The 22,914-nt window shown below is 35.2% G+C and overlaps 1 protein-coding gene and 1 long non-coding RNA gene across 5 annotated transcripts in view; one reads left to right on the top strand and one right to left on the bottom strand.

Moving 5' to 3' along the window:
- The window catches only part of LOC120583355 (uncharacterized), a 36,356-nt gene extending 25,789 nt beyond the window's left edge, over positions 1–10,567 (bottom strand). The window contains exons 1-2 of one of the 2 annotated variants that reach the window (XR_005647776.1): positions 10,414–10,517; positions 4,415–6,096 (exon numbers count right to left, since the gene is read on the bottom strand). This is a non-coding gene — a long non-coding RNA (uncharacterized LOC120583355). Of the gene's footprint in view, positions 1–4,414; positions 6,097–10,413 lie in introns of those variants that run through there. The other variant, XR_005647775.1, reaches the window with a different exon arrangement.
- A 29-nt stretch (positions 10,568–10,596) lies between these two features.
- Positions 10,597–22,473, top strand: KRR1 (KRR1 small subunit processome component). Of its 3 annotated transcripts, XM_039838876.1 has the most exons (11): positions 10,634–10,746; positions 11,340–11,389; positions 13,412–13,584; positions 14,921–15,055; positions 15,259–15,384; positions 15,477–15,560; positions 16,580–16,636; positions 17,770–17,940; positions 19,972–20,049; positions 20,158–20,251; positions 21,987–22,473. In XM_039838876.1, exons 2-11 carry the CDS (start codon positions 11,341–11,343, stop codon positions 22,127–22,129), a joined length of 1,110 nt encoding a protein of 369 aa, XP_039694810.1. In that variant the 5' UTR covers positions 10,634–10,746; position 11,340; the 3' UTR covers positions 22,130–22,473. The 3 variants fall into 3 exon arrangements, with proteins under 3 accessions (XP_039694809.1, XP_039694811.1, XP_039694810.1); XM_039838875.1 differs by lacking the exon at positions 11,340–11,389 and having other exon boundaries at positions 10,597–10,746; XM_039838877.1 differs by lacking the exons at positions 11,340–11,389; positions 15,477–15,560 and having other exon boundaries at positions 10,597–10,746.
- The last annotated feature ends 441 nt before the right edge of the window (positions 22,474–22,914 follow it).

The following is a 22,914-nucleotide window of genomic DNA, read 5'->3' as shown; positions in this document are numbered from 1 at the left end:
AGATCATAATGATTATTTCACTAACTCTTGAGAGTAAGTAAGGCTCTCCCTAGTGGTTGGAGAAGAAAAGGTTTGAATCTCTTAAAGGCTATAGTTTCTCCACTTAAAGAAATCATCCTATGAACTGAATATTATTTTGTTCCTTGTAAAGTTACAATCTAAAACAAGTGACTCTTAGTATTAAGTTCATTGCCCTAACCATAATAATTTTATGTCATTATTATTCATTTAAAAATACTGGTGAATCTCAACTATTGTGTTCCTCATCTTGCCAAATAAAGCTTGTTCTTTAAAAATTATAATAATCATCTTATTTGAATTTTTCAAATTCTGTATCAATAAATTCTCATCCACTTATTCCACAACTATGTGACAAACATAAAAAATGACAAAAACTATTTACTGGTATCATTTATTTTTCTCTTTAAGTGATAGCCTTTCATCGAAGATACACTTTTTCAAAATATCTGCCTGGGACCTTTTTAGGCAAGGACATGTCACTTATCCCATTAACATCATGGGACTTTACAATGAGTTTTCCATGAACAGACATTTCAAGATTAGCTCTTCTGTCATTAGACCTTTAGTTTGTAAAATGAGTCAAGTTTACAGCTCCTTTTCTGTCCGACTCTTTTGCCGCAGCGAACTTTGATCACTCCGTAATTGACTTACTATTAAGTTCCCAAAATAGTGAATGGGTGGTTTATAAACAATAGAAATCGATTTCTCACAGTCTGGAGAATGAGGAAGTCCAAGATCAAGGTGCCTGCAGATTCAGTCTGGTGACGGCTGGCTTTCTAGTTCATAGACAGCTTGTCTTTTTGCTGCGTCCTCACAAAATGGAAAGATCAAGGGAGGTTTCTCTAGCCTCTTTTAGGACACTAATCCCATTCACCTGGTTAGACCTAAACACTTCCCACAGGCCCCACCTCCTAATACCATCACCTTGGGGGTTAGGATTCAACATATGCATTTTGGGGACACAAGCATTCAGATCATAGCAGTAATCTGATTTTATCTAAAGGCAAATAACCTCTTTGGGGAGGAACTACATTTAATTAGCTTCAATCACATGCAGGCTCTGCGTTAATTGCATTATATATATGTACTGTGTACATAAGTGTGTATTGTTTAATTTTTATTACAAACATGTAAACTATTTTTCCTACTTTACAACTGAGAAAATAAAAATGTAAAAAAAATAAATAAATAACTTGACCAAGGTCACACTGCTAATAGATTGCAGAGCTGGGATTTAAATGTAGATACTAGTCTCTTTATCCAATATCTGTTCATTCAATAATTAAGCATGTCTATGGGAAGGATATTGTGTGAGAAGATGAAGCAGCAAAGTAGGTAAGCCTGAATCCCTGCTTTCAAAGAAGTCACCACTAATTTTAAAAGACGAGGGAAGTGCCTCGACAGCAGACGCCTGGGATATTATAGAAAACCATGCTATATATGAAAGAAGAGTGGTTTCTCCATTTGGAATTTGCTTATGAAAAATGCCCTTTATTAAGAAGAAAATCAGTAACTGAAGCTTCCAGAAATTTAGGATTTCTTTGTTTCTTTCCTAATTCAAACATTTTAAGCACAGAAATGGTCATGGTTCAGACTGTGTTAATAGGGCCCAGGCCAGCACAGCACCTATTCCTCCAGGGCTACCACATCCCACCTTTAGCTCCCCCAAAGCTCATAAGGTAGGAGAAAAAAAAATCCTTCCTTATCAGATCCCTTTCAGTGTTAGCAAATCAACAGACATAAAATCCCAAATGGGAGGGCTCTGCCCACATCTTGAATTGTGAGTATATACTCCTACCGAGAAACTGCTAATTAGATTGCAAATAACTAAGCTGTATTACAAGCTCAGAGGGAACATTTTCTTCTCTCTCTCTCTCTTCTCTCCTCTCTCTCTCTCCTCTCCCTCCCTCCCTTCCTTCTTCTTTCTCTCTCTCCCCTTCTCTTTCTCTCTTCCCTTCTTTCTTTTTCTTTCCTTCTTTTCTTTCTTTCTTCTATTAGTTTACTGCTGATGCATTAGTGAGGGACTCTTAGAAAGACTATGCTATCACAGTACCACCCTCTCAATTATATTATCATTAGCTGATGTAATCTTTTCAATGTGGTCGTTATTTGTCTTTCCCAATTAGGATGTTAAGCACCATAAAATCAGGAACCTTATGTGTCTCATTTAGCATTATGTACTCTATACCTAGAACTGTGCCAGATGTGCAATGGACAATAAATCTATTCAACAAATATTTATTGAGAATGATTAAATGAGTGAATGAAGGAATAAATGCTCTATTTTACCAGGACTTTTATGAAGCTAAAAGCTGTATCCTCTAAAAAGGAATTACCTTATTTTACCACACTTATTTGTTTTTCTCATTTCATTTCTCTGAAAGAATCTTCTATTTCAATTAGCAAAGTGAGAACATCAAGAGATATATGATCCTATTTTAAATGTCATAGGTCAAATATCTATTGCTGTGTAACAAAGATCCTGAGATCATAATGGCCTAAAACAAATATTTATTAATTCTCTTGTTTTTGCAATCTGGCTGGACAGTTCTTTTGTTCCATGTGGTTATCTACTGGAGCTGAAATATCTAAATTTCTTCTTCACTCACTCATGTGATTGTGAAGATTGTCAGATGTGATGACTGGAACATCTGAGAGCTGGCCAAGCATGTCCTGTCTCTTTCTCTACACATGGCTACCTTGGGCATCCACACAGCGAGGTGATCTCTGGGTAGCTAAACTTCTCACACTGCAGCTCTTCTGAGTGAGAGGAAGCAGAAGCTGCTAGCCCTCCTGAAGGCTCGACTGGGAATTAGTAGTCAGGTCCACAGCATACTGTTGGTCTAAGTAAGTTACAGGGCCAATCCAAATTCAAGGGGAGGAGAAATAGGCTCAATTTCTTGGTGTGAGGAGTGGCATGCATATACAAGGAGAGAAAGCATTAAAGTGGCTATCTTAGAGACTACATATCACATAATGAGGTGGTTTAAGGTTGCTTGCCTGACTGCCTTAAAATTGCTTTGACTATTGTACCAGTAAGTGTCAGGAAGGAATAATGAACATAACAGTAGATGAGGTAGGCAAATATTGCACCCTCTTCACTCCTAACTTGATGCTGATGACATGCTGACATTATTTCATTGCTTTGGTATGGTGACAGCTCCAGCCAAGTCACTATTTCCAGACACCTGACCATCTGTCCTAAATTATGACTAATTACCATTATAATGATTCTTCAGCTTTATTAAACACCTGTCTTCTACAAAATCCAGTGGGATACAAAAAGACCCTCATTAATCATCACAACAGCCCTGTTGAGAGTTTGAAGGAAGTAGGTGTATTTTCATTTTAGGAATGAAGACTGAAAAAAATGAATCTCTATGAAGGTGAACGAAGATCATATAGCTGGTCAGCTTGAATGAAGGGAAGAGGCAACTAAGGTATATGGGAGAGTGTGTGTGTGTGTGTGTGTGTGTGTGTGTGTGTGTGTGTGTGAGAGAGAGAGGAGAGAGAGAGAAGGGCATACATGCTACTGAAAGCAGGCGAGAGAAGGGAGAGAGAGGGAGGGACAGAGACGGAGACAGAGAGAAATGTTCTGGGAAAAAACGAGTCATTAAGATTATTTTCTCTTTTCTCTTCCAATGCTATACGGCAACCACTTACATGCCTTAACATTTTAAAATAGTCCTAGGAGAAAAAACTTCTGGTAAAATCAAAACTGAATTGTCCCCCCAAAATCATTGTAATGAGATTTAACCTGTATTAAATTCAAATTTGTTATTCTTCTTTCTAGCTATATGTCCTGGCCCTCATGCATTGACGGGTATGTTTCAAAGGTCTGTTGTACAGATTAAATGGAGACACGTAGCACATAATGTATGATAAGTGCCTCATAATAGGTTCCCGATAAATGGGAATAGTTGTTATTATAAGTTTTTGATCTTAGAAATATTATTAAGACAGAGAGGATTTTTTTAAAAAGCCCTCTCTCTTTATTCTATACCTTGTGGTTTTTAAAAACAACACTTGATTAAGTTACTAGATCTGCATGTTATTAAATGCAGCTGAATTTGCACATTTAGACCTAAGTCTGTGTGACTTCACACATCAGTTAATACCTCTGGGTGTTACGATTCTACCTGCGACTTAACAAAACTAGACCACATGATCTCTAAGGTTTTTTGCATCTCTGACATCTGCTATTCTATGGAAATAGAAAGTCTTTTGTTAACTCAAGCCATCGTTTGGGGCCATTTTGCCCTCTAGTGGCAAGAGTCAAGAAAAAATATTCCTTCTGAGAAAAAGTGTCAGTCATTTCCATACCCCATCAAATCTGATGTTTTGATAAATGCTTAGACTTACTTCAATACTGTTTATGTACACGTAAAAATTATCAGTTTACAATAACAAACATTTATATAGTTTCTGAAGGTCAGGAATTTGTGAGCAGTTTAGCTGGATGCTTCTGGCTCAGGGTCTCTCAGGAGGGTGCAATAAAGATGTCAGGGCTACAGTCATTTGAAAGCTTGACTAGATTGGAGGATGTTCTTCCAAGCTCTCTCATGAGTCTGATGGGAGAAAGCTTCAGTTCCCTCCCACATGGACTCCCCTATAGGGCTGCTCAAGACATAGTAGATGGCTTCTTCCAGCTACTGAGAGAGAGGCAAACATCTGAGAGAGAGAAAGGAGGCAGGAAGGGGCAGGGGAGAGGAAGAGAGAGAAGCTGCTATGTCTTTTACAAACTAATTTCAAAAGTTATATACCATGGATGAATAAACTAGAATTACAAGGACTCAGTATATCTCAAAACAAACTATTCCATAAAAAAAAGCAAGTTGCACAAGTACATACAGCATATATGTTTGTATATATACTTTATATGTATATAAAATACTTATAATTGTATACATATTTATTAATATATAATGTGTAAATAGGTCATATGTAAAATATTTAAAGCCTATTTTGTCTTGTTTAAAGATTGTTTGTACGTGTCTGTGAGTGAGTATATAGTAGCCATACAAACAGAAATATACATGGAAGTGATCAACACCCAACACATGTGAGTGATCACCTCTGATGGAAAAGGGGAGGAATGAAATTAGAGAGGAGTGCACAAGGGCTTTAATTGGCAATATTTTATGTTTTAAGTTTAATTATGACTACAAAGCATTTGTTATATTAGTCTATCTGCCTTTTTATAAATCCGAAATAGTTCATTAAAAAATATAATCGTATAGTTATTGCCTCTAGAAAATAGAAAAATAGGACTGTGGAGAGAGTGACTTCATTTTGCATATATGTAAGATTTTATTATATACACATTTATGTAAAGCTAGAACAAAAATGACAAAAATGTTAACATTTATTAATTACAGGTGGATGAGTCTTGGATGATGGTTGCATAATTCCTTGCATTTTCCTTTTTTATTCTTTTTAAATTAAAAAAAAAAATACAGCCATTTCCTGTAGGGAAAAATGCTACATGGGGGAATAATCATTTTAAAGGGGGTTACACCACTATTAGAGCAGATCACATTTTAAGTATCACCACACGTGCCTGGAGATATATAGACCGACTTATTAGACTAATCAATGCATGTTTTAAAACCTCACAGCAAATATGTAAAACTATTACCCTCACTTCCTCAAATAAAATTTTAGCAAATACCTTCTCCATCTATCTTGTTACTGGGCCTAAGTAATTCTTTAAGTGTGTGGCTTACTTTTAATAAAATGGTGGCATGGGAATGAGGGATGGTGATGAATAAAACCTGAAAATGTATTAATTCCTTAGATAACTTACTACACTTACCGCAGTACACGTTGTTTTTGCTTCTCTGGCCTGCATCCATTCTCGTTCTTTTAGCAACAGTTCTCAATTTTCACTTAGAAGTCATTCCTTCCCATTCCCAGCCCACATGGTTTACATGGGTGTGATTCACCTCTGGGTCCCGCAGGGATCTAGGAATGGCTACAGAGAGTCTTTCTGGGACTTTTGATGGAACTCTTAGGAAGAAAGAAACTCTTCTTCTATTGAAGATTTAATCCTGGAGCTGCTGGTAGACAGCTTTGCTTCAGAAGACAACACAGAAAAAGCAAAGCCAAAAGATAGTGGGTGGAGCAGGCAAGAGGAGAGGGAGAGGGAGGAAGAGAGAGCGATTGAGAAAGTGCATAAATGTCTCTATGACATAATGTTAAGGTCCTAGATCCCATTCTCAGCTATGTAGGACAATAAGTCCCCTTCTTTTGTTACTTTGAGTTTTGATAACTTGGAAGTCAAAAGAATGTTGAGAAGTATACCTATATGCAAGTATGAAAGCATACTAAAATTCTCATTGTAAAAGGCATGTGCTTATTTATTAAGGTAAAGGAGCCCCTTCATCTCCTCTGCTTCTCCTGGGAAGCTCTAAGGACAGGGGACTCGAGTACTTGAGATCAGATCTGGGCTTATGAGACACTTCTTCCATGTTGCTCTAAGGCAGAGTCCTTAACCTAATAGCCTGATCCTCCAGGGTTTAATGGAAGAGTGATAGATATGTGAACATCCCATCAAATTGTGGGTAAATATTATATGTACCCCAATACATGTCCTTTTCTGGGGAAAGGGTCCATAGATTTCATCACATGAGTAAAGTATTGGTGAACCAAAAGAGGTTAAAATCACTTTTAGGTGATCAAAGCAAAAATGTAGTGTTAAAGTCTGAATTTTCATGTCTCTGTGTGTCAGGTGCTAGACTTTTTAATTAGAGAATTTAAAACAATAAAGAAGCAATGTTACCATCTTATTAACATCATGAAATGACTTGTTTAAATATAAACCCACTACATGTTTAAAATACTTTTCATCTAAAAAGTTCATTTCATCACAGGCCATCTACAGTTACCACTGAAGGATGGGAGAGGCATATAGATTTAAAAAATGACCAGAAATCTGCTTCCTGAAAAAGTTCAAATATTCCTCCAGTGACATGTAAACAAATAAAAGATCGTACTTTGCTTGTTCTATTTGCATAAAATAATAATTCTCAGCAGTATCACTACATTTCATATGCCACTGATTAAATCTTGAATATTCATGCATGCATTAAAAAGCCTTCTGTTGTTATGTGGAATCTAATACCGTAAAATGTGTTCCAGCTTCCCTTTAGGGAGAATATTATCCTAAAAATTAAATCAAAGCTGTTGCTTACCAATAAGAACAATTCAGGAAGAGAAAGAGCAAAAACTGCCCAGGAAATAGTAAGAAAGGCTAGATTAGATTCCCAATGTAATATTAATATTTTGTATGCCTGGGGCCTGAAGAGACTAATATTCAAGTAGAATGAATGTCTTTAGACCCCAAGCATCCACCGCATGTACAATTTCCATTGTTTGTTCCAGTAATGAGACAACTGAATTCCAGAATGACAGGGGCAGAGTTGAGAGACATGGAGCAGGATTGCCCACCAAGGAGCCCCACATAATAATAAACAGCCACCTGGAAACTTTGGCGTTTGATATCAGGCAAGTTCTGCCCTAAGTAGGTAAAAAGAGTGGAAAATAACATTGCTTTCATGGCATGCCTGGTTAGGAGGAAAGCACTTACTGGTCCTCTGAAGTAGAATCACAGAAATTAAGGACATCTATAGACTCCAGGTTCTTAACCTTGGCACTATCAACATGTTGGGGTTGAAAAATTCTTTGTTGTCAGGTCCTACCTACCCCAGACCAACTGAACTATAAACTGGGAGTGGGGCCAACCCTCCACTTGATTCTGAGGTTGGCTAAAGTTTAAGAAATAGTAATCTAGCTTAACTCACTAATTGTACAATTGAAGAAACAGAAGTTAGTTAAGTGTTTATCCAAGATCAAATAGCTGGTTAGCAGCCAAAGCAGTACACCATATCTCCTAATCTAGAGTTGGCTACAACAAACTTTGCAGGAAGAGGTGGATACCCTGCAAGGATATTTCTTGTCAGCATGAACCACAGTAATGACAAATGAAACATCTTTTTGCACAGCAGAAAACAGTCCATGATTGCTTGAATGCTTTTCAAATTTGCTCTCTCTTTTAGATTCCCAGGTTTCCTAGGCTTTGATGCAGAACACCACACTTTTATTGACATTTTTCTAAATATAGGTTAATAACATGATTAGTTTATAGAGGTGCTGGTTTATTGTGTTGTTTCTTCTTGACAGTTACCACTAGATCTCTATTTTATTATGTAATCACTTGGAGTTAGAAGAGGTCTTATTTTTACAGCCATAATAATTATTACTGTTATTGATTTTGACAGATAAATGTTGATTTAAGATTATAAATCTTCTGTGAGGTTGACTGGAATAGAAAGCAGTTTATGTATATTAGAAAATAAAAAATGTTCAACTCTATGTGAGAAATTCTCTCGACTGCTTATTTAAAAAAAAATCGATTACTGTGGAAAAATCATTTTTATCCTCAGTAAATGAGTATAAAAATGTTAAATGGAAAATAAATCATGTTTATTTGACCAGTGTTACTGCTCTTTTTAATAAAAGCTAAGTACATTTCCCCAGACATTGCTAAGGCACATCCTGACTTCTCTGCCCATACCCTCTGGGTTCATTTTGTGAGAATTCGGGTTTCTAATTCCAAAGAAGAGTTGTGAAGCCAATTTGCTTTGCATGGGAAAATGACCAAGCAGGTTAAGAGCTGGTGGAACACATCACCTCTAGGATGGCTGCATATGGGTCCAGGTTGCTTAAGAGGCCAAGCGAGGGAAAAGTTACAGTCAAAATGGGTCGGCCTGTTGTTTCTGTGACCCAGAGAGGACTTTCCAGGCCAGATTTGCATCAAGAAACTAGAGAAAGCAGTCTTTCTCTTTTTGGTCTTATTTGTGCAATTTCTGGGAATAACTTTGTAGATTTGAGTACATTTTTATATTCAGATTTCCAAAGATATTAAAATAAAATCATGTAAATTGTGATAAATTTACAACTGTATTGTTATTTAAATTGCCTGTATGAGAGTGCTCTTTCCTCCAGATTATCATAAAAATATTTTTATTATTTCTTTTGTGCCAATCTGGTGAGAAATTATTTTTCATTGTTATATCTATATACTTTTCTGACAGGAATGAGTTTGAGTATAATGTTTATCAGCCATTTGGATTTGCTCTACTATAAACTGCTGTATTAGTCAGGATTCTCCAGAGAACAGAATATATAGACAGTAGATACATATGATTATGGAAGCCTAGAAAGTTCAAAATCTTCAGAATAGGCCAGCAGACTGGAGACCCAGAGAAGGGCTGCTGTTGTAGCTCCAGTCCAAAAGCTATAAGACTGAGAACCCAGCCCTCGCAACAGAGGTACTAATGGTCAGATTGCCTGGACTTGAAGTCTAACTCACAACTTCTTAGTGACTGAGTTCCTTAAATAAAGATAACAAACAAACAAACAAACAAACAAACCCTGCTTCATAGGGTTTCTGGGAACGTTGAAGGAATTGCTTCTCATTTTGTAACTTCCACCTGTTATTTATTCTATTATAGGGAATTGTCATTTTTTGAGCAAGTTTTAAGAATATGTCTATGAAATCACTGCTTTTATAAGACACACAGGATAAAAACAAAAATCTTAACATAATAATGCATCTTGAGATCTTGTCCCTAAGTAGTAGTCTGTTTTATACATGTACCTTATAAAAATCTTTTATAGAAGATACACAATAGTGGATTTCAGATAAATGTTCCCCATTTCACTGATGCAAGAAATTCAATCTATCAAACTTTCCCTATTTGTGCTGCAGAAAAAAAATTTTTTAAAGGCAAGCAATAAGACCAATCATTAAAAGAAGGTTTATCTTTAGCGAGTCTAAAAACTTTTAGATTCCCAGAAGTGTAAAGATTTATAGCAGTGATGAACCTCAATCTTGAAGTCAGCCACATGCAGTGTTGGAGTAGACAGGAGTTAGTCATTTTGGGAATTCTTGGTTCCCCAATTCAGAAGTGTTACTTAATTACGATCTTTCTGGCTAGGAAAGAGAAATACCAAGACCGTAGAAAATTACCATCAAAAATAAGAATTTTTAAAACTTATCTTCCAAAAAATTATCAATCTTGTTTTAACTTTGGTCTCCTCGTTTTACAACTTTGGTTTTAAGGATTAGATATAATGCACATAAAGTACCTCACGCAAAGTAGTCTAGCAATAAATGGTAGCTATTACTTCCTGCCGAGACCCATGTATTCTCATATTCGTATCTCCTCCCAACGCCTACCACATCTATGACGATCATACAAATAATTATGGATGAGTGACATCAATGATAGGTTGCACTCTGCAGCGAAAACCGTGGAGTCGGTCGTCCCAGGTTAGACTCTGAGGCCACGGAAAAACTACAGATAAAATCGTCTACAACTTGCTCACCGTGCTGAACTACAATTTCCGGCACGCAGTCAAACTCCATGGCTGCAGGACATCCTGGAAAAGCAGCCTCCGATGTGGCCAATGGAGAAACGCTGTAGTTTGTGCAAATACGCGGGCTCAAGCGTACGTATGCACGGAGACTGCGCAGATGTCGTCTGAGTCGGCGGAACTCATTTTGAGTATAGGGACTCTAGCCGGAAGAGTTTAAGAACAGTTCCACTTCCGGTAACCCAGGAAGCGAATTGAAGATGGCGTCCTCCACAGTCAACGAGCCGACCAGAGCGCCTGGGAAAAGTGAACTTCGTAACCAGAAGCCGAAGCCGGATGACCGAGGTAAGGTTGTGTGAGAACTAAAGCTTGGCTTTGGATGTTGAGTTGCAGTTGTTTTCTTTCGCTTGCTGGGAACGTGTGAGGACGCATTGAGACCGTTCTCTAAAGTTGAGTGCCTATAGTTGTTGGCGTTTGGGGGTATTGACTGGACCTGCGAAACCTCTGGCCGATATGGTGTTGGCCACGTGTTGCTAACTAATCGCTTTTGCTAGAGGCCCCCAAAGTGAAAATGTTGCGGAATTCGTCTTCCATAAAATGATGAGAACTAAGAAATTGCAGAGGGTACTGCCGGACCTTAGACTCGCGGCGAAGACTGGAAGTTGTTGATAAAATGAGGGATGCGGTAGGAGTAGGAGGTCGTTATGTATTTGCGTAAACGCTGATAATGAAGAAGTGAGACAGACGTAACGATGATGGAGGAGGAGATTTCTGGCGTGTCCTGAACGCTAGTTTCTCAGTGAAGAAATTTTGGGACGTTTATCACTATTCCTGTTTGTCAGATTGCTAAAATATCAGATGACATAGCTCCTACTCATTAGATTGCCTTGCTTTTAAATTGTTTTGCTTTATAGTCAGGTTTTACCCATTTTCTTTAGTATGAATGACGGGAAGAGACGAGCCCAGGGCCTGAGCAACCATCCTTATTGTAAGTGTTAAAAATCTTTGAACTCGTCATTCCATAGGCATTAGAAAGGTATTAAAGATGTTTTGTTGTTTTTAATTATGAATGTACCTAGCAGAGTACGGTATATGTACAGCTTAAAGAAAAAAATGTGATAAAGGAGCACTCAGACCATTGAGCAGAATAAAGTATTACCATACCGCAAAACCTTCCTGCAAGCACAGCTCAGATCATATTTTTTCTTTGTGAGACATGAAGTAACTGTTCTAAATCGTGTTGATCACTCTGTTCTTTTATCACCTATGCACAAAATGATTTAATTTTGCCTGGTTTTGAATTATATACGAATGAAAGGATTTTAGGCTTTCTTCTCTGTCTTGCTTCTTAGGCTTAACTTTGTTTTAACAATCTGGGCAATACTTGAAGCTGGTTTTTTTTCCCACTACTATATGATGTTCCCTTGTATGAATATACACTAATTTACATTTTCATTCTACCATCGGTAGACATTTGGACAGTTTTCATTGTTTGCTATTATAAACAATGCTGCTCTAAACATCTTTGCACATATCTCCTGGTTTACTTGTTCAAGAGTTCTCTAGGTTTTGTACATGAGACTAGAATCCTTGAAGTGCAGAATATGTGCAGGTGATGCTAAATCTTTCCCAAAAGTTTTGTGCCAGTTTACACTCCCACTAGTAGTGGATGAGAGTTCTCATTGCTCTACATACAAACTAACACGGCATTATCTAAATTTTGAATTTCTGTCATTTTGGTAAGTATAAAATAGTATCTAGTTGGGAATAATGAACTTTATTACTAGCGAGGTTGCACATCTTTTCATATGTTTTTGGGCTGTTTGTACTTCCTCTGTTGTGAACTGCCTGTGTATTTTTCACCAATTTTTTTTTTCCCCCATGGCCATTGAAGTGTTTAAATTGGGTAAGGATTTGGTCAGATGTGTATATTAAGTAATGATAGTTGTAGATCTTGAGGTTGTTGAGAAGTGAATGTTATATGAAGACTAGCTAATTCTCTGTGATTTGAACCAGAAATAGCAGAATGGATGTGAGTATAAGAAACAGCATGTTTACATGACTGGGGTAGCTAATATAGATTGTGAAGACCAGCTTCTCAGACTTTAGAATCTCCTGATGAGATTGTTAAAACAGATTCTTGGGCCTCATCCCTGAAATTCAGATTCAGTAGGTCTGGGGTGGAGGTCAAGAATTGCATTTCTAACACACTTGGAGCTTATGCCGATGGTGCAGGGCTATGGGTCATACTTTGAGTAGTATTGTTTTAAAGTATAGCTGTTGGATTTAAGAGGTTCATAAAATCCAGGACCAGGAGTTTTGATAAACAATGTGGGAGATAAGCTATGGCCTTTCAGAGGCATTTTGATTTAATGAGAGGAGACCTTTGTGTACCCTTACGCCACTCACTTTTTTGGACTGATAGTCTTATAAAAAGAAAATATAGTACTGGTTCGTCCCACCTTTAATAGTTGTCATGAAGAGTATACAGAAATAAGGAACATGAAAATTTTGGAAAGCCTAAAACCCTTACCAGTGATTATTAACTGAAAGTGTACACCAGAATATCAACTTTTAAAAGTTTTACATGCATGCACACACATGCAAATATATACATATATACACATATTCAGGCTTCACCAGTAAAATCAGAAAATATTTAAAAGTCTTATAAACAAAGTGGTATTTGAATCTTCAACTCTAACATAGCATATTGTAATAAAAGTTTCTTGAGTACCCACTATCTGTCAGGCATATGCTAATTAGTGTGGATCCAAGAAGGGCAGCTTAAGGAACTTTGTCGTAGGAAGAGACTGAACTCTTTACAGTTCATTTGAATACAGTGTGTTGATGATAATGATAGAGGGCTGTTCTTTGACTGTTGAATAATCTGAAAGGCATAAGAAGAAATGCAAGGAGAATATTGGGAAGCTTGTAAGTGTATGCATATAAATGTTCAGAAAGTGTCCAAAAGTAGGTTAAAATCTGATGCGTAAATTTTTTCCTGTAGATGAATCAGAACTCCTCACTGTTCCTGATGGTTGGAAGGAACCAGCTTTTTCTAAAGAGGACAATCCCAGAGGACTCTTGGAGGAGAGCAGTTTTGCAACTTTGTTCCCAAAATATAGAGAGGCTTACTTGAAAGAGTGCTGGCCCTTGGTACAGAAAGCCTTGAATGAACATGTATGCATATTTTTTCTATATTTCTTTGAGATTTTGCTCTTGCTTATACTCTCACTTTTAAGTAAGTATATGTGTGCTGGTGGATTTTTTTTAAAGATGCTGGCGTAACTGGTAAATTTTGTTCTTTTGGTATTTTAAACAGCCTCGATAAGCTTTATTCTTGTAATCCATTTGTCTCTAGTTGTGTAATAGATTACTTTGAAAAATTTACATACGTTTAAAATTGTAAAGATTTCATGCACTGTCTGAAACTCATCTGTGAACTTCAAGTTTTAGGATGCCTACTGTTTGCTATGGTGGTTGCCATGTACCTGTACAGTTTGAGTTGAGGCTTATTTCTGTCTAATTGCTTGATTTTTATTTTAAATGGAAGATGTGGATGTGCCAACTTTCTCCTATTTGTTGCTGCTGCCATGCACCTAGAACAGTGTATTTTTGTTTTTCAAACTGTGGGTTGAAATCCATTAATGGATTTGTGAGTATAATGAGTCTTTAAAAAATGAATGTATCATATGTAGTAAGGATCATTTTACGAAGCTTTTGGTTCATTTATATGTGTGTATATATTTATATATGTACTAAGTTGTGATATAAAATATATTTCTTGAACTGTGGGACTGCTCTGTAATCGTTTGTGCCCATTGGGTATGAGGGTGGCTCAGCAAACTGCAAGCAGTATTTTACTGCTGTCTACATCTGAGATTGGACTCTTTTTTTTTTTTTTTTTTTGTAAACTCTTAGAGACTCAACCTTCTGTTGAATATTTCTTCATTTACTATGTTGAAATATTTTTCAGAATATGCTCGCAAGTCAGAAACTAGCATGTTTATTTACTTTGTTGAAATCTGGTTCTTACTATTGAGAGTTGATGCGTAATTATCGCTTCTTTCTGAACCTATGATCATTTATTTTTACTTTATACTTAGAAAATACATACCAGCCTGAAAAAAGCTTGAAAGGAAAAGCCCATGTTCACCCTAAGGAACAAATGTTAGATTAGAGTTGAGCCCACGTATCTTTATATATTTTTTTACCTTAGCTAAGTCTTAAGTCAGGCCTTATTTGGATTGATATAATCTTTATCCCAATAAGTAAAAAGTTTTTTAAAGTCAAGTAAGTATAAATGGTTTCAGTTGCCTAAGTTTCTGTATTCTTTGAAGTATGAAAATAATCAAGAATTTTTTATATTAACTACCTACCTTCTTCAGGGAGGGAGTTGATAGAATTTTAGAGAGAGCTTAATTCACAGTAATTAATAGATTAGAATAGGCTCTATAATTATCTAAAATTAAATTCATTTTTAGACAACTGCTTGTTTGCTCTTTACTTCTTCTAGCATGTTAATGCAACCCTGGACCTGATCGAGGGCAGCATGACTGTTTGTACAACAAAGAAGACTTTTGATCCTTATATCATCATTAGGGCCAGAGACCTAATAAAACTATTAGCAAGGAGTGTTTCATTTGAACAGGTAAATTTAGAGTTATTGAGATTTTGCTTTATTTGTGCTAGCATTCAAGACAACATATAACATTGCACCTGTCCATCCCTGCCTGCCTCCCTTTCTTCCTCCCTACATAGAATTTTCATTATTGTGCTTAGATGTCAGTGTGGGCTTTGAAAAATATATTTGTAACAAATATTGATGAGCTATTTTCTTTATTTTTTCAAAAGGCAGTACGAATTCTTCAGGATGATGTTGCATGTGACATCATTAAAATAGGTTCTTTAGTAAGAAATAAAGAAAGATTTGTAAAAAGAAGACAGCGTCTTATTGGTCCCAAAGGATCTACACTGAAGGTAATTTTATCAGTAGAAAGCTTGAGTATCCTCCTCCATCATTAATCGTTCATATTTCAACTGAATTTCAACTTATTGTTCTTTTAATATAGGCATTGGAACTCTTAACAAACTGTTATATTATGGTTCAGGGAAACACAGTTTCAGCCATTGGACCTTTTAGTGGCTTAAAAGAGGTGAGAACTTAAGTATCTTCAGTTAATTTTCAGCCAAGAACAAGTTAAATAATTTGATTATAACATAATAGTTTATTGGATAATATATTGTTTAATAATTATTGTATTTTTTTAGAATGTGCTTTGTTTGATTTCCCATTAGCAAATACTTTGTATTTCATTTGGAATTTGAGAGAATCATAGCTCTTGAGCTCTAACGTACTATACCAACTTTTGACAATTACAGAGACATCTATTTCTCAGAAAGTTTGAAAACCATCACTCCATTCACTACAAATTTTAAATGGGTATTCAAGTTCTTAGTCTGTAGCATGTATGAAAAACATGATGTAGGAGAATTGACAGATCTTGTTATTTGCAGTAACATATACAGCCAGTAGAGGTCAGACTTTGAAAGCTTCTTTTCCTTTAAGATCCATTTTCTTTAGTTGGAATTTATGTAATGTTTACTTAATGTTTTCATGAACATTTTATTTAACTTGTCAAATGTTATGAGAAAATCTCCTTTTGATGCTGCTGTTGTGTGGATCTGGCTGTGAAGTCTTGCTTCCTTTCCAAGGACTTTAATAGTAACTCTGTTGGACCTCATTCTTGTGAATTATCCGTTCTGTTCTCATGCAGCAATGATAACTTAAATATATTGAATACTTTATAGTTTTATAGAGTCAAAATATATTATCTTACTTAATTCTTACAACAGACTCTTGAGGTATTTTCATTTCCATATTACAAATGAGGAAGCTGGAACAGGAAAATTGTTACCTTCCAGAGTGTCGTACTAGTTGTATGTGTCACATTTTCATAGTACAATTGAGAAACTTCATTGTACCCAAAAGAGGTTGACTGTTATTGAAAGATCTAGCAACCACTAAGAGCAGTTGAAAGAACTATTATATTCATTTGGTAGCCATTGCCTGGTTCATAGGATATTGTTGTAATATATTAACAGCCTTCTACCTTCTAGCTAGTTCATTAAAATCTTTATAAGTAACTAATTTATTTTTCTTTGCAAATTTCAGGTTCGGAAAGTAGTCCTAGATACCATGAAGAATATTCATCCAATTTATAATATTAAAGTGAGTATTAATTATATATTGCTTTAACAGTGGTTGTCAGACCTCTTTTAGCTAAAGAAAGTTTTCTTGAAATTATATTTTTTATGATAGTCTAGTATAGAAAACAGATAAAGCCAGAGTTATTTTGGGTAAATTAGAAGCAGAATTCAGTCCACTCAGCGCTCAGTCCTGTTGTTACTTCCTTGGATGCGTAGGTCTTTGTGGAGCCCAGTATTGATGGGGTCACTCTAATGTATTATATAGTTCTAATACAAGGAAAGCTTCATAGAATTTGTCATAGATCATATCAATCCAGTTTTTTTTGTTGTTGTTGTTTTTTTGTTTTTTTTTTAGATTATGAGTCTATGTACTATGTTAAAAGATGTGATCTTTTAGAATCTTACCTTTTTCTGTTAAAGCCTGGAATATTTCAAATTGCATTAAAATCTTTATTTTATGGAATTTAACACTCAAATTGTTTAGTGTTAGCCGTTTGAGAGAGACCTGTTACTTCCCTGTGTACACAAGTTTCATGATTATACTTGGAAATGTAACCATGGTATAATGTGCTATTTTATGGATGGGTATTTGTTGAGCAGTCCACTTGAACTTGATGAAGTTAAGTCGAACAAGTTTGACTTATATTGGGACATTAAAGATAAAGAGAGGTAGTCGTGTATCTGATGCCCGGTTTGCATCCTCTGATGTTTCAATGTCTATAAAATTCAAATGGAATGGGGGAAATGTGAGAATATTGGTTTTATCTGATCATGAGAAAGTTTGCTTTTTTTTCTCCTGTGATATTTCGATTGCTACTGAAAGTCTCCTGTTTGCAGGGAACATTATTAAGAACTGTCTCTGCTGTTATTTTTTTCAATGAAATAATGGTTGAAAAGCTGAATTAGTCTAATTTTCATCTCAATTTATTTTAACAGTTCTGCATTTCTTAATCTAAATTTCTAATGATTTTCTGATGCTTGGTTAAGTATGCATGTTTAAGATTACATTTTTAATGGAATTAGTTTAATTCTACCAGAAGAACTACTTCTGTTAATTTTATTATTTATAAGAACAACATTTGTAATGTGTTCATTTGACAAATGTATGACTTTTACAATTAAAAATTTTTACATTCATACATTGCATGACTAAAGACCTTAATGATTAAACGAGAGTTGGCAAAAGATTCTGAATTAAGATCACAAAGTTGGGAAAGATTTTTGCCACAGTTCAAGCACAAAAATGTGAATAAACGCAAGGAACCGAAGAAAAAAACTGTTAAGAAAGAGTATACACCATTCCCACCACCACAGCCAGAAAGTCAGGTTAGTATTAAATGCTGAATTTTGTTACATGAGGGGAAAACTGTTATCGGTTTTGTTATTTGAGGAGAAAGCTGTTGTAATCGGTTTTGTCAGAAATTTTATTGAGGAAATTTAGGTATTGTGTGGATGTGTGTGTGTGTTTGTGTACGTGTGTAGAGATATAAAAAACTGAAGGTAAGTGTAAATAGGCTTATTTTGAGCTAAGTGCATGGAGATAGTGGGGGGTTTCACATTGTGAGCGTAAACTATGTCAAGGTGGTTGGTGTTGCTCGTGTTTCTGTAGCCACTGTAAATGTTCTGTGGATAAAATATTCAACAATTTAGCCCACAAGTATCTCTACTCTGCTTTAGCATCATTCCTGTAACCATGAGCTACATGACTACTCCAGTTTTAAAATCTTAAATTCTAAAAACTATCTTTTTCTAAGTTATGAATTCCTCCCATTTCGTCACTGTCTTCGGGCTTTATTTCCTTTCCAAAATTTCCTTTTCTCTCTTGCCCATCATTGTTTTCTTTCATGCTCTCTTTTCCTTCAATCACACCTGTCCAGCAAACTTTAAAACTTGGATCAGTCATAAAACTTGACTTCTTTCCCATAATGTGGCTACCAAACATAGGTGGAAAAAGTCTTCTCTTTGGATTATATCCACTATAAATTTATGTTTTCAACCCCAGATAGGTCCTCAGTGTTGTCTGACAGTTCTGTATATCCTCTTCATTCTCTAGCAGATAACGTTGCATTTTATTTTACTGAAGTATTCGAGACCTTCAGGCAAGAACTCTCAGCTTCCTCTTCCTTCACCTCCATTTTTTTTTTCCATCTGTATCAATCCTTTCTTTACCTGTTCTTTTAATTCTGTCTTTACCTATCTCCTGAGGGATCTTGCTTTATTATTTCTTCCCTTATTATTCTTCCCTTTCTGCTCGTTCTTTGTTTTCAGCATGTAAACCTATCCCTTCCTGGATACTGTCTTGTCTTCTACACAGCCCTGTGTGTGGAGTTTTTCAGGGAAGGTTTGAGGAAAAGTCAAAGGGAAAAAAAGTTAATGATCATCATGATGAGAAAACAATGGAAGTGTTAGATCATGAGGTCAACTCTAGAAAGGAAAGAAATTGAAGCCAGAAACAAACTGATAGTTGGGGGAAAGTGGAGTGATGCAGTTACTAAAACATGCTTCCATAACTCTGCTATACTTATAAAGTCCCATACCTGTAATAAGTAATTGTCTTATCTTTCTCCTCTACAACTGTAAGCTTCTTGAAACAGTGATGCTTCAATTGGCTCATTCTGCCACTTGTTTGCTAATTAATTAATCCGTGCATGCCTCAGTTTACTCATGCATAAAATAGAGATAATAACAGCTATCTCAAAAATTGTTATTGACAAGTAAATGAATTAGTAATTGTAAAGAGCTTACAACTGTAAAGAGTTTAGAACATTGCCTTAGATATAACAATGCTATGTAAGTGCAAGATAGGTCAGTTATCAGTGTTCACTATATATTGAATGAGTGAGCTGTAGCTCTCTCTAATAAGTATTTCCTTAGTCAGCAAGTCCTGACAATTCTTGCTTTTCATTTTGCATGCCACTACTTTTATTCTAGGCTTTTATCTCTTCTCTATTCTGTACCTTATAAAATGCTGCTTTAGTCTCTTCACTCTTCTCAAAAACTTCAGTCATTTATAAATCATATCCTACCTCCTTCACTAGGTATTCAGGTTTCTTCAAGCTTCCTTAAAATTGTCTTTCCATTTTCCTCTTAATCTTTCCTGAATCATTGACCATTCACCCCACTTAAAGCAGTCTGTTGTGTATTTCATGAACAGATCACCTATTTTCTTACCTCCATGCTTCTGTACCTGTATTCCCTTCAGCCTAATGTACATTTCTCCTTTTTTTTGTTGCTCCCTTTATAAATTAACCATAGATTTTTGACCCCTTTGTCTTTACCTCAAGGATATTGTGGCTTTCTTAGGAAATGACTCATCTGCATTATTTCTTATGTGATTGTAAATACTTATTTCAACAGACTGATAAAGAATTGGCTAGTGGTGAATACTTTTTGAAGGCAAGTCAAAAGAAGCGACAGAAAATGGAAGCAATAAAGGTAACACTCTGTGTCTAGCTCACAATGTTAATAGCAAAATTCATAGAAACTTGAATTTTTATTTAACTATAACTTGTTTTACTAATGTATTTTTTATTAATAATGTAGGCCAAACAAGCAGAAGTTCTCAGTAAGAGACAAGAGGAAAGAAAGAAAGCTTTTATTCCACCTAAAGAAAAACCAGTTGTGAAACCTAGGGAAGGTAATGTTTGTTTTCCAACTCTTCATAAAATATAAAAGTTTGTTATATAAAAAGTAAACCCATAGCGAATTTATCTTAATCTCTTTGAGTGTTAACTAAAGAAATAGCCATATGTTCCATCAGTTTTCTTAACATTTCATTAATCACTAATCCTAGGGACAGGAGACACCTGAGGTAGTTTACAACTTAGTAGTTTATAATTTATTGTTCTAAATACATATTCATTACATTTTATTTGGTAAAACCTAATGCCTTTGTAAGAGTATCCGAGACTGATAGTCCTCTCCTGTCCGGACCTCTGGTTGTGCTTGGGAAGGACTCTTCGTTTTGAAAGATATAAACCAGAGCAGTGACTCCTATAAAAATAAAAGTAAAGATCCCTAAACTCTGCTCACATGTCTCTTAAAAAGAGCTTATCAGAAGTTGTGCTTTTCTTGTCTTTGCTTATGTGATCTAAGGCTTAAAGTTTGATCTCTTATCACCTTGAGCTAAAGGACACCAACAAAATAGGAAGGTTCAGGGTCTGTTAAACAGATCTTCAGAGGAAACACTCTTGTGTCTTGTCTTCTCCAGTCCTAGCCTCATTTTGATTCATCCTTTCCTCGTTTTATATTTTCTTTTCCTCCAGTAACATTTGTATTACTCCTAAAGTAACTCTACAAAGTGCCCAGTAGCACAGTGAGGGTAGGGGTATCATTGGCAGCATTGCACATGACCTGTTGGTCAAAACCAGATACAGCATTACTATTTTAGTATCTTATATTACATCAGTGTTAACAGCTATAAAAATACTATATTCTGTGTAGATCATTGGCTATGTAAAAGTTAAAAATGTCATAAACATTATATTTCCAGTCTGTAAAGTCAATTACATACTTTGAAGGTAGTTCAATAGTAGTTTACTCTCAGTTTATTAGGGTTAAGAAGATAGCTATTCTGCTATAGTGGAGGCTTCACATCTTTGTTCCTAAAGTTGTTGGGTAGTTCGTAAGATGACATTTCATCTTGTGATTCTTTTATACTCTGAATACTGTTCTTTAAATGGTAAGAACAAGTTATGTGTTTTCACTGCTTCATTTCTCTATTTTGTTGAAGCTTTTGGCATTGATTGGATGGTTGAGTTCTTTTAGAAGGACCTCTAAATACTTTAAGATTACTATTTTTATTACCAGAATCTTGTTAAATTCTACTTATTCATTGAACTAATATTTGAAAACTTTTAAGTTTGCATGTGGTATTAGATGAAGTAGATTTTGACCTATAACTTAATGATTACTTAATGTTATTGAAGCTAGAAGGGCTACAAGTGATAGTTTTCATGAAATGCAATTTTAAATTATTTTAACATGCAAGATGGAAAATTGGCATATTAATGAGTACTGTAAAGTTCCAAAATATGGAAAAGATTATGAGTAAAAATAATCTAATCTCAAGTATAATTAATGGGAAATGTAATTTTGGTATAGTTGAATTCAGTAATTGATTCATAGAGTTAAACTAATGCCATTTTCATGTATACTTTCACTAACGTAATTTTAAAGTACTTTATTTTATGATTTTTTTTTCTCTTAAAGAAATTTCTAACTTTTTAAGCACATGGAAGGTGTTTTATATTTTATAACATGACCTTCCATTTATACCAGTATTCTGAAGTTATTGTTCTAAATACATATTCTTTACATTTTATTTGGTAAAACCTAAAGAATTACATATATTGTGTTTTTAATTTGTCTAGCTTCTACTGAAACTAAAGTTGACGTGGCTGCCATCAAGGAAAAAATTAAGAAAGCAAAGAATAAGAAACTGGGAGCTCTTACAGCTGAAGAAGTTAAGCTTAAAATGGAAGTAGATGAAAAGAAAAAGAAGAAAAAAAAGTAACATTCAAAAAAAAAAAACGAAAACCAAAAACCCTGAACTAGAACTTATTGAGCTATCTCCTTTTGTAAAGGATTTTGAGATATTAGGGCATTAGTTGCCTTATATGTAAGAAGTATACTCTGATTACTTTTTTCTGAGTTTGTTTTCTTCTTTTAGCGTTTATGTATGCAGCCATTCTTTATAAATATAAATTATATTCTCCATGTGTTTTTTTGAAAAATTTTATACTAGAGAGTGATATATATGTCTTTGTATACATTGCAAATCTGTTCCAGGGAGGTTTTATCTAAACATGATTTTAGGAGTAATTCCTTAGATTGTTTATATAAACATTTTAAGATGTGGTTGTTGTAATTTTTCATCAAATCTAATGTCTGTTCTCTCTTTATTGATAGCAAGTACACCTTTAGGCTTATTCCTTTTTGTATTCTCATTTTATGTTCTGTTCCAAGATTAAACAACCCATAAGCAAAAAAAAGCAAGGCCTTTTAAATCAAATCTCTTCATTCTGTTCTGGGTCTGGGAAAGTGATAAACCAGGAAGACATCAAATTGCAAGAGAGTAGAGGAAAAGCAGATTACTTAGAGTTGAATCAGCATGCAACATGTTATGTAGAAATGTTTTTACTAATGAGGGCTAGTGGAGTGATTTAGAATCACCTAAATCTAGCACACTCTTTACGGATTTAGAAGCTGAGGCACCTAGGACGAGGTTACTTACTGAAAATCGCAGCTTTGGCAGCCTGAAAACAATGCTCATTCATAGAAAAGTGGAAAGTAAAGGTG

Source organism: Pteropus medius, unplaced genomic scaffold (assembly GCF_902729225.1).
Source record: "Pteropus medius unplaced genomic scaffold, Ma_sr-lr_union100, whole genome shotgun sequence".
NCBI classification, from domain to species: Eukaryota; Metazoa; Chordata; class Mammalia; order Chiroptera; family Pteropodidae; genus Pteropus; species Pteropus medius.
This window is presented reverse-complemented; position numbering and strand designations above follow the sequence as displayed.